At 45.5% G+C, this 12243-nt stretch overlaps 1 protein-coding gene across 1 annotated transcript in view; it reads left to right on the forward strand.

The window, feature by feature from the left end:
- The window catches only part of LOC126101598 (UDP-glucosyltransferase 2-like), an 82211-nt gene that overhangs the window by 13131 nt on the left and 56837 nt on the right, over window positions 1–12243 (forward strand). Inside the window, exon 2 of the mRNA XM_049912276.1 lies at window positions 6806–7389. Within this exon, the coding sequence (XP_049768233.1) occupies window positions 6806–7389 (584 nt within the window). The remainder of the gene's footprint in view (window positions 1–6805; window positions 7390–12243) is intronic.

A 12243-nucleotide genomic window follows, 5' to 3' on the forward strand; every position in this document is an offset into this window, starting at 1 on the left:
TTCAAACTGCCCTCCGTTAGCAAGGATACATGCCTCAACCTGCTGTCGAATTGAGTCCTTGATGCGCTGATGTATACCTGGAGAACTGCATTTGTTTTCACGGCCTTCCACACTATGGGCACGAAGGCTATGCTAATCTTCGACTGGGGTTCTGTACAGAGGCGCTTTCAAATGCACTCGCAGATAAAAGTGTATTGGGTTTATGTCCGCAGTGCGCGGAGAAATAGCGACTGGTCAACCTCTATTCATCCACAGGTCAATTAATCTACTGTTTAGAAGCCTAAAGATGAGATGAAGAGGAGCTCCTTCGTGTATGAAGTACATGTTTTGTCGCACATGTTCCAATAGAAAAGGTACAGTATTCCCTAAGAAAGCATCGTAAGTTTGTCCCGTATAGCTTGGGCGGAAGAACAAGAGGCGCTAACAGTCACCAACAATGCTGACCCGAACGTTAGCGAAAAATCTTTGTTAATGACCTTGTTGCACAATTTCGTGAGCGTTCTAGAAGGCCCATACATGCTGACTGTGAAAGTTTACAGTCTGATTGTAACAACAACGACGCTGTACTATTGTACATATAAGTAATTTTTTATTTTAATTTTTCGATAAACTTGTGTAATTGATGTTCTGATTTCATTTCTTTCTTGTTTCATGTCATTATGTTAAGAAAATTGTAAATAAGTTTCAATGTGAATATTAATGTTTATGTCAAATGTCAAGCAATATTGTAATAGAATTGAAATGTATCAAATGTTGAAACTGTTGTAAGATGTTTAAAATTGTAACTGTGCGTCTGGTCCATACGTAGGCAATGTGTTAGGATATGTAGAATGCAAAACCTCGGGTGAATACCCGGTCTGTCAGGGAGCGGTAAAAGGTGGATGGCAGGCGAGCGCGGGAAAATGCGCTCGGGGACTGCACGGCACAACGGGCTCAGTGGTAGTTGGGGTTTGGCACTGGTTTGAGCAACACCTTCTGGAGCGAGGAGGCCCTCCTGGAAGACATAGCTTCACTGAGCCTCGAGTATGCCGTTCCAACGCCCACACAGCATGGAAAAATTCCATAGGCACTAAATGGAAAGGTATTGCGACGCTAAGAAGAATTAAAGTGCCGATACGTCAAGAGCCATAGCTGTGGTTGTATGTGCGCTCTGTGCCTCGCCATCTCGACGCCCGCCAACCGCCGCATCGATACTAGCAGGTTGAAACTTTTAGTACTGTATTCGTGTGGATCAGAGAGTGAACTGTGCAATAATAACCTAAATTTTACTAGAAGTTTCCCATGATTTAATTATCCTCATAACTAACCTAGACAGGGTCCTTTCCAAATGTTGTGCAATCCGAGTGTCCTAAAAAGAAAATTAATAATAATTATTTACAGAACTAGCTATGTTAGAATGGTGTTTAAATAAATGTTTTGTTAATGAACCAGTAAATGAATAACGAAGGTCTAACGAAGTTGAAAGATACCTTTAATATTGATATAGTAATGAAGTTTATTATTTCGAGACAGACATAAAGGTATTTAAATGAGCAGTAAATAAGATGAAAAGAGTAGTAACTTATATATTGGAAATCTTGAACGCATAATAAATTCAGTCATCATTTTTTTTTAAATACAGCGGTCATAACAGTTTCAGGGTCCCCCCTCATTCATTTGAATTCTGATGTGTTCTAAATTGGTTTGACCAGCAAAAGTTAAAGTCAATATAAAAGTCAAAATTTATCAGTGTTTTCTCTTTATCAAAATTGACATTGTGTGTGTGACACGAAAGTGCTATTTCTTGGGTAACCTATGCCCGATTTTAATCAGATTAATAGACAGTATAAAGTTTTGTAGTATACATTATAGTGTTGTGTTATGTATTCATGGTTTTCCATAGCAGTACAGAACGTGAAACTATCAGTTCAATAGAATTTTTGGTTCTAAAATTCTACTTTATTATGCAGTGTTACTACTTGTTGTTTTGCATGAATATATACCAACTTGTACAGGGAAGAAACTCAGTTAATGTCTAATTAGGCTGGCGACCGTATTATTAACTAATTGGTAGCATCTTCAGAGTTGCTTTTGGTCCATCCTGACGTGTAATTGCATTTCGAACTTACTTGACGTATCATTGTTATCACAGAGTGGATGTAAGTCTGATTTGCCACCATTCAGGTTCACACGGTCGATATCTATACGAAAATCCTTTCTCATAAGGTGAACCCCGCTCACTTACCATAGTATAGGCTTTAACGAGTAATGTGTGCCACACAGATTAGATGATCACGTGAAAATAAAGCGTCATCCTTGACAGCACATTTACACTAAAGTGAGGGTTGGCACATTGTTGAATAAACCATTCGTAGAAGTGTACCCGTGAAGAAAAGTTTAGCTGCCGGCAGTGGCTGCGCACGCTGTACATGGTACCTGTAGCAACTGTCTCGCGCTGACACTAGGATTGTCGTCAACTTCAAGAAGAATTTCCTCCTCCAGATGAGGTGTCGCCATCCTAGGCCTCCCACAATGGCGAGAAGTAGACTAAATCGCCCCATGCTCCCTACGACGCCAATCAGTCGTAAGGTGAACCCCGCTCACTTACCATAGTATAGGCTTTAACGAGTAATGTGTGCCACACAGATTACATGATCACGTGAAAATAAAGCGTCATCCTTGACAGCACATTTACACTAAAGTGAGGGTTGGCACATTGTTGAATAAACCATTCGTAGAAGTGTACCCGTGAAGAAAAGTTTAGCTGCCGGCAGTGGCTGCGCACGCTGTACATGGTACCTGTAGCAACTGTCTCGCGCTGACACTAGGACTGTCGTCAACTTCAAGAAGAATTTCCTCCTCCAGATGAGGTGTCGCCGTCCTAGGCCTCCCACAATGACGAGAAGTAGACTAAACCGCCCCATGCTCCCTACGACGCCAATCAGTCGTTTCAAACGTCCTCGTATAGCGACACAGTCGTTTCGTAAACCACTCCCGGCAGAACCGTTGAGCGCCACGTCCATTACCGTCTGTTAATCCGCACTCAAAAGGGCATCTGCAATTCCGCATTTGAGTACACTTTCATTGCAGTGTACTGGAAACCAAGTCCACGAGAGATACTATACAGCTGGTGCTACGTGCTTGATGCTAGTAGAACAATTACGTCAGTCCAGTGGCGCAGTGAACACTCGCGGTGGACCTAACAATTACGACTTACTGTACATTCTAACCGAATGTAACTAGAGGGTCTGTAGAACATTTAATGTAAGGAAACGTTTCGTGTAATGCTGGTACATTCTGTTTCTATGTTTCCCTCGATTAATGTGAGGTTGAAAATGAACTCTAGTATGGAAATAAAGCATTTCAGAATTAATGTGCATATAACACCTTTTATTCCTCTAGTATCGAACTCGACAATCCTTCAGAATTGCTAAATATGTATGACTGTTGGATATACAGCCTAAATTCCTTGCCCCCTCCCTCTCTTTCTGCCCTTTTCGTCCTCCCCCTGTTTGTCCATCCCTCCTCCTCTAATCCCTCTCTCTGTGAATCACCTCCTCGCCCCTTTGTTTGTCTATCACCATTTCCTCCCACTCACCCCACTCCCTCTGTCTTCTTACACCTCTCTCTGACCTTGAGCCTTCTTTATTGTTATTGCAAAGAAATCTTCATTGGTAATTGCAGTCACGTAAAATGAATGGGTAAACTGACAGCTGTGTGAGACTGATCACAGCACCTGATGGCCATAGTTGCAACTGGACGTCGGTGCTGCGATGCATGGAAATCAAGCACCCCATAGTCTGGACACTGATGCTGCCAAGTTTGGTCCTCATACAGTTGTTGGTTTCCATGTTATAAGGTTTAAATAGGGAAAGCTGCTAGCATGAGTTTCTTAGAAGTAGATACCTTAGGGGTTGCGAAGCAACTCAAATCGCTTGATACGGGCAAGTCTTCAGGTCCAGATTGTATACCGATTAGGTTCCTCTCAGATTACGCTGATAAAATAGCTCCCTACTTAGCAATCATACAACCGCTCGCTCACCGATAGATCTGTACCTACAGATTGGAAAATTGCGCAGGTCGCACCAGTGTTTAAGAAGGGTAGTAGGAGTAATCCATGGAACTACAGACCTATATCATTGACGTCGGTTTGGAGTAGGGTTTTGGAGCATATACGAGGGCAGTTCAATAAGTAATGCAACACATTTTTTTTCTCGGCCAGTTTTGGTTGAAAAAACCGGAAATTTCTTGTGGAATATTTTCAAACATTCCCGCTTCGTCTCGTATAGTTTCATTGACTTCCGACAGGTGGCAGCGCTGTACGGAGCTGTTAAAATGGCGTCTGTAACGGATGTGCGTTGCAAACAACGGGCAGTGATCGAGTTTCTTTTGGCGGAAAACCAGGGCATCTCAGATATTCATAGGCGCTTGCAGAATGTCTACGGTGATCTGGCAGTGGACAAAAGCACGGTGAGTCGTTGGGCAAAGCGTGTGTCATCATCGCCGCAAGGTCAAGCAAGACTGTCTGATCTCCCGCGTGCGGGCCGGCCGTGCACAGCTGTGACTCCTGCAATGGCGGAGCGTGCGAACACACTCGTTCGAGATGATCGACGGATCACCATCAAACAACTCAGTGCTCAACTTGAATCTCTGTTGGTACTGCTGTCACAATTGTTCACCAGTTGGGATATTCAAAGGTTTGTTCCCACTGGGTCCCTCGTTGTCTAACCGAACACCATAATGAGCAAAGGAGAACCATCTGTGCGGAATTGCTTGCTCGTCATGTGGCTGAGGGTGACAATTTCTTGTCAAAGATTGTTACAGGCGATGAAACATGGGTTCATCACTTCCAACCTGAAACAAAATGGCAATCAATGGAGTGGCGCCACACCGACTCTCCTACCAAGAAAAAGTTTAAAGCCATACCCTCAGTCGGTAAAGTCATGGTTACAGTCTTCTGGGACGCTGAAGGGGTTATTCTGTTTGATGTCCTTCCCCATGGTCAAACGATCAACTCCGAAGTGTATTGTGCTACTCTTCAGAAATTGAAGAAACGACTTCAGCGTGTTCGTAGGCACAAAAATCTGAACGAACTTCTCCTTCTTCATGACAACGCAAGACCTCACACAAGTCTTCGCACCCGAGAGGAGCTCACAAAACTTCAGTGGACTGTTCTTCCTCATGCACCCTACAGCCCCGATCTCGCACCGTCGGATTTCCATATGTTTGGCCCAATGAAGGACGCAATCCGTGGGAGGCACTACGCGGATGGTGAAGAAGTTATTGATGCAGTACGACGTTGGCTCCGACATCGACCAGTGGAATGGTACCGTGCAGGCATACAGGCCCTCATTTCAAGGTGGCGTAAGGCCGTAGCATTGAATGGAGATTACGTTGAAAAATAGTGTTGTGTAGCTAAAAGATTGGGGAATAACCTGGTGTATTTCAATGCTGAATAAAACAACCCCTGTTTCAGAAAAAAAAAGTGTTGCATTACTTATTGAACTGCCCTCGTACTGTATTCAAACATTATGAATCACCTCGAAGGGAACCATCTATTGATATGTAATCAGCATGGTTTCAGAAAACATCGTTCTTGTGCAACGCAGCTAGCTCTTTATTCGCACCAAGTAATGGCCGCTATCGACAGGGGATGTCAAGTTGATTCCGTATTTCTAGGTTTCCGGAAAGCTTTTGACACCGTTCCCCACAAGCGACTTCTAATCAAGCTGCGGGCCTATGGGGTATCGTCTCAGTTGTGCGACTGGATTCGTGATTTCCTGTCAGGAAGGTCGCAGTTCGTAGTAATAGACGGCAAATCATCGAGTAAAACTGAAGTGATATCAGGTGTTCCCCAGGGAAGCGTCCTGGGACCACTGCTGTTCCTCATCTATATAAATGACCTGGGTGACAATCTGAGCAGTTCTCTTAGGTTGTTCGAAGATGATGCTGTAATTTACCGTCTAGTAAGGTCATCCGAAGGCCAGTATCAGTTGCAAAGCGATTTAGAAAAGATTGCTGTATGGTGTGGCAGGTGGCAGTTGACGCTAAATAACGAAAAGTGTGAGGTGATCCACATGAGTTCCACAAGAAATCTGTTGGAATTCGATTACTCGATAAATAGTACAATTCTCAGGGCTGTCAATTCAACTAAGTATCTGGGTGTTAAAATTACGAACAACTTCAGTTGGAAAGACCACATAGATAATATTGTGGGGAAGGCGAGCCAAAGGTTGCGTTTCATTGGCAGGATACTTAGAAGATGCAATAAGTCCGCTAAAGAGACTTGCTTACACTACACTCGTTCGTCCTCTGTTAGAATATTGTTGCGCCGTGTGGGATCCTTACCAGGTGGGATTGATGGAGGACATCGAAAGGGTGCAAAAAAGGGCAGCTCGTTTTGTATTATCACGTAATAGGGGAGAGAGAGTGTGGCAGATATGATACGCGAGTTGGGATGGAAGTCATTAAAGCAAAGACGTTTTTCGTCGCGGCGAGATCTATTTACGAAATTTCAGTCACCAACTTTCTCTTCCGAATGCGAAAATATTTTGTTGAGTCCAACCTACATAGGTAGGAATGATCATCAAAATAAACTAAGAGAAATCAGAGATCGAACAGTTAGGTTTAGGTGTTCGTTTTTCCCGCGCGCTGTTCGGGAGTGGAATGGTAGAGAGGTAGTACGATTGTGGTTCGATGAACCCTCCTGCCAAGCACTTAAATGTGAATTGCAGAGTAGTCATCTAGACGTAGATGTAGATGAAAGTTTAATTGTAACCACCCGGCATACGCCGGTACAGCAACGGTGTTTTTCTCTTGCTGGCAGAGTTTGACTTCCTGGAGTACGGCTCGCTTTCGCCATTCACGCAGCAGACGGTGGTGTCAGATATCGGCACGGACGTGTGCCGGCGGCTGATGGACGACCCGGGAGTTCGCGACCTCATAGACTCCCGGCAGCGGACGTACGACCTGCTCATCATGGAGGGCTTCTTCCACGACTGCCTCCTCGCCTTCTCGCACAAGTACCGGGCGCCGACCGTGCTCACGTGCACCTTCGGCGGCGGCGGCAGCTGGAGCAACCGTCCGATGGGCAACCCGTACCCGCTGGCGTACTTGCCCGAGGCCGGCTTGGCCTACAGCAGCAGCATGAGCCTCTTCCAGAGGACCTACAACGCCCTGTTCTCGCTCGCGATCAACCTGCACCGAGTCCTCGTCTACTTCCCAGCCCTGGACGAGATGGTGCGCGAGCACTTCGGGGATCCCAGTATGCCCCCCCTGGCGGAACTGGAACGCAACGCGTCCCTGCTGCTGGTCAACAACCACTTCAGCTTCGACTACCCGAGGCCACTGGCGCCGAACACCGTGCAGGTTGCTGGGATGCACATCAGGCCCCCTAAGGCACTCCCGAAGGTAAGGACTACGAGTACCGAGCAGTGTTGCCAGGTATTTTTTACCCTATAAGGGACTGAACCATCAATTAGGGCGGTTCACAAACAACTCAAGTACACATGTTATTCCAAAACGTAATCGTGGAAGTAGGGGCCAGGGGGTGCTGGTGAAATAACACACACTACTAAAGATACCTTTTTATTTTAAAGACTTTCTCAATAATAAATTTTTAAGTATGGCATTTAAAAAAAAAACAATTTCAAAAACAATTTCCAATAGCTGACAAATTTTCTTTATGAAAAGGAGATTGCAAGATATGACGTTAACAACTTACCAATAATAAGATGTTATTAACAACAATTAAAAAAAGAAACTCTGGCAAATTTTCTCTACATCTACGTCCATACTCCGCAAGCCACCTGACGGTGCGTGGCGGAGGGTACCTTGAGTACTTCTATCGGTTCTCCCTTCTATTCAAGTCTCGTATCGTTCATGGAAAGAAAGATTGTCGGTATGCCTCTGTGTGGGCTCTAATCTCTCTGATTTTATCCTCTTCGCGATATATACGTAGGAGGGAGAAATATACTGCTCGACTCCTCGGTGAAGATATGTTCTCGAAACTTCAACAAAAGCCCGTACCGAGTTACTGAGCGTCTCTCTTGCAGTGTCTTCCACCGGAGTTTACCTATCTTCTCCGTAACGCTTTCGCGATTACTAAATGATCCTGTAACGAAGCACGCTGCTCTCCGTTAGATCTTCTCTATCTCTTCTGTCAACCCTATATGGTACGGATCCCACACCGGTGGACAGTATACAAGCAGTGGGCGAACAAGTGTACTGTAACCTACTTCCTTTGTTTTCGGACTGCACTTCCTTAGGATTCTTCCAATGAATGTCAGTCTGGAATTTGCTTTTCCGACGATTAATTTTATATGGTCATTCCATTTTAAACCACTCCTAATGCCTACTCCCAGATAATTTATGGAATTAACTGCTTCCAGTTGCTGACCTGTTATATTGTAGGTGAATGATAAAGGATCTTTTTTTCTATGTATTCGCAGCACATTACACTTGTCTACATTGAGATTCAATTGCCATTCCCTGCACCATGTGTCAATTCGTTGCAGATCCTCCTACATTTCAGTACAATTTTCCATTGTTACAACCTCTTAATATACTACAGCATCAAATGGTTCAAATGGGTCTGAGAACTATGGGACTCAACATCTTAGGTCACAAGTCCCCTAGAACTTAGAGCTACTTAAAGCTAACTAACCTAAGGACATCACACACACCCATGCCCGAGGCAGGATTCGAACCTGCGACCGTAGCAGTCCCGCGGTTCCGGACTGCACCGCCAGAACCGCTAGACCACTGCGGCCGGCACTACAGCATCATCCGCAAAAAGCCTCAGTGAACTTCCGATGTTATCCATAAGGTCATTTATATATATTGTGAATAGCAACGGTCCTACGACACTCCCCTGCGGCACACCTGAAATCGCTCTTACTTCGGAAGGCTTCTCTCCATTGTTATATAGGAACTCGTCAATCCAATCACACAATTGGTCTGATAGTCCATGTACTCTTACTTAGTTCATTAAACGATTGTGGGGAACCGTATCAAACGCGTTGCGGAAGTCAAGAAAGGCGGAATCTACCTGGGAACTCGTGTCTATGGCCCTCCGAGTCTCATGGACGAATAGCGCAAGCTGTGTTTCACACGATCGTCTTTTTCGAAACCCATGCCGAATCCCACAGTGTCTTACTTCCGAAAATATTGTCTTTTATTTTTTGCTTAATCTTTTCGCGAATCCCGTGCCGTTCAGCATGCATCTCAACAACTGACAGAGAATTTGATTCAGTCTTCTTCATTGTTGTTTCTGCTGAAAACATTACGCTATGCAGAAATACGAAAACGCCAAATTTTTTTTTTCTCTTCTTCACATGTGATTATCTTTTCTAGGAGACAAGGACATTCACCGCGGAGTTCCAGAAAACGAAATTTTAGTGCAGGGCATTTTTAATACCCTTTCGACAGCAGGACCAAGATATAAAAATCTTGTAGCCACATGTTTTTTTTTTTCCATTACACCTCATGCGCTTCAAATTGGAGTTGAAAGTACGCTCTCCGTTTGGCAGAGCTACTGAAGTGACTGTATATTTGCAGTATCATACTTTCTACATCCACTTCCAGTTTATCAGTACTGTATTTTGCAGCATTGTAGAGAATGTGGACGGGGAAACCAACTCTGACGATTTACCATTTTCAGCTTAAAGAAGCGTATAAATGTAATGGTTTCTGCCGTCGTTTACTTTAGCGTGCCAGCGACGAAAGCCGAAACGCTATTTAATAACTTCGAAACTTGATATGCAAGTTCATCGTTACATTTTACAAATTCCAGTTGACCATATACAATCCCAGAATCATAATCAAAGACGCGTAAGCAAACGGGAAACACTTTTCAATTTTTTTTTCTTACTTGCATCTGCCGCTGTAGAAAAGATTTTTTTTTAATGGTCCATAAATTATTTTGAATAAATTCTTTGGCCAATACTTCGCATGCAGCAGCTTCCACTTTTGTTCTTCCGCTACTAAAACTTTGGTCAATTTTTGAATCACTGCAGATGTATGAAGAATCTACACCCTTGTAACTAAGAGAATGCTTTACAGTGTGATAAACAGACGCCTGTTTTCGAGCAGTAATCTTGTCCCTTTCCGAGACGGATGGTTTACGCTTCGAGAAATACACTCCTGGAAATGGAAAAAAGAACACATTGACACCGGTGTGTCAGACCCACCATACTTGCTCCGGACTTTGCGAGAGGGCTGTACAAGCAATGATCACACGCACGGCACAGCGGACACACCAGGAACCGCGGTGTTGGCCGTCGAATGGAGCTAGCTGCGCAGCATTTGTGCACCGCCGCCGTCAGTGTCAGCCAGTTTGCCGTGGCATACGGAGCTCCATCGCAGTCTTTAACACTGGTAGCATGCCGCGACAGCGTGGACGTGAACCGTATGTGCAGTTGACGGACTTTGAGCGAGGGCGTATAGTGGGCATGCGGGAGGCCGGGTGGACGTACCGCCGAATTGCTCAACACGTGGGGCGTGAGGTCTCCACAGTACATCGATGTTGTCGCCAGTGGTCGGCGGAAGGTGCACGTGCCCGTCGACCTGGGACCGGACCGCAGCGACGCACGGATGCACGCCAAGACCGTAGGATCCTACGCAGTGCCGTAGGGGACCGCACCGCCACTTCCCAGCAAATTAGGGACACTGTTGCTCCTGGGGTATCGGCGAGGACCATTCGCAACCGTCTCCATGAAGCTGGGCTACGGTCCCGCACACCGTTAGGCCGCCTCCGCTCACGCCGCAACATCGTGCAGCCCGCCTCCAGTGGTGTCGCGACAGGCGTGAACGGAGGGACGAATGGAGACGTGTCGTCTTCAGCGATGAGAGTCGCTTCTGCCTTGGTGCCAATGACGGTCGTATGCCTGTTTGGCGCCGTGCAGGTGAGCGACACAATCAGGACTGCATACGACCGAGGCACACAGGGCCAACACCCGGCATCATGGTGTGGGGAGCGATCTCCTACACTGGCCGTACACCACTGGTGATCGTCGAGGGGACACTGAATAGTGCACGGTACATCCAAACCATCATCGAACCCATCGTTCCATCATTCCTAGACCGGCAAGGGAACTTGCTGTTCCAACAGGACAATGCACGTCCGCATGTATCCCGTGCCACCCAACGTGCTCTAGAAGGTGTAAGTCAACTACCCTGGCCAGCAAGATCTCCGGATCTGTCCCCCATTGGGCATGTTTGGGACTGGATGAAGCGTCGTCTCACGCGGTCTGCACGTCCAGCACGAACGCTGGTCCAACTGAGGCGCCAGGTGGAAATGGCATGGCAAGCCGTTCCACAGGACTACATCCAGCATCTCTACGATCGTCTCCATGGGAGAATAGCAGCCTGCATTGCTGCGAAAGGTGGATATACACTGTACTAGTGCCGACATTGTGCATGCTCTGTTGCCTGTGTCTATGTGCCTGTGGTTCTGTCAGTGTGATCATGTGATGTATCTGACCCCAGGAATGTGTCAATAAAGTTTCCCCTTCCTGGGACAATGAATTCACGGTGTTCTTATTTCAATTTCCAGGAGTGTATTAGGATAAGGTGCTTGGTGCTCTGTTACTAACAAACAGTCTAGTGAGTCTAGTAATTAAAACTTCCGTGTTACCCGCAGCTGGCAACGAAACGTCAGAGAGAAGTATTTCTACTATTAGACCACGGCCTCTTAGCCCGGAAGTTTTAATTACTGAACACGCCGGCCGTGAAAGCCTACACACGAGTCTAGTGAGTCTTAGTAGAAGCATGTTGTTTCACATCAGCAACCCCTCCATGAGCACACGAGGAATCTTTATTGCACAGGCGTCATTACGCCTTGTGTGAGATTTCTTTTCTATTTTCCTTATCGGCTTATACTTAGTAAGCCTTTTGGCTTTCGTAGAAGGTATTCCATCACTTCTAGACGAATTATCTGAGCCACTGTCACTTATATCACTCATTTTGTCTACAGCTTTAGAAATAATTCACAAGCGTAACACGTTCAACGCTCGGCAGTTCTCGAAAAACAATGAACGATGGAAATTTAGCGCGGACATCAAAGCGAGAGGCGTATAATAGTTTCCACAACGAAACTTTGTCTCAAAAACTAGCAGAAAATCCAAAGAGATTCTGTCCGTATGTGAAGTAGGCTAGTTGCAAGACACAATTTCTGCCTTCTCTGCGCGATAGCAATGGAAATACTATCGACGACAGTGCTGCCAAAGCAGAGTTACTATACACAGCCTTTTGAAATTTTTCACA

This window comes from Schistocerca cancellata, chromosome 9 (assembly GCF_023864275.1).
Source record: "Schistocerca cancellata isolate TAMUIC-IGC-003103 chromosome 9, iqSchCanc2.1, whole genome shotgun sequence".
Lineage (NCBI taxonomy): Eukaryota > Metazoa > Arthropoda > Insecta > Orthoptera > Acrididae > Schistocerca > Schistocerca cancellata.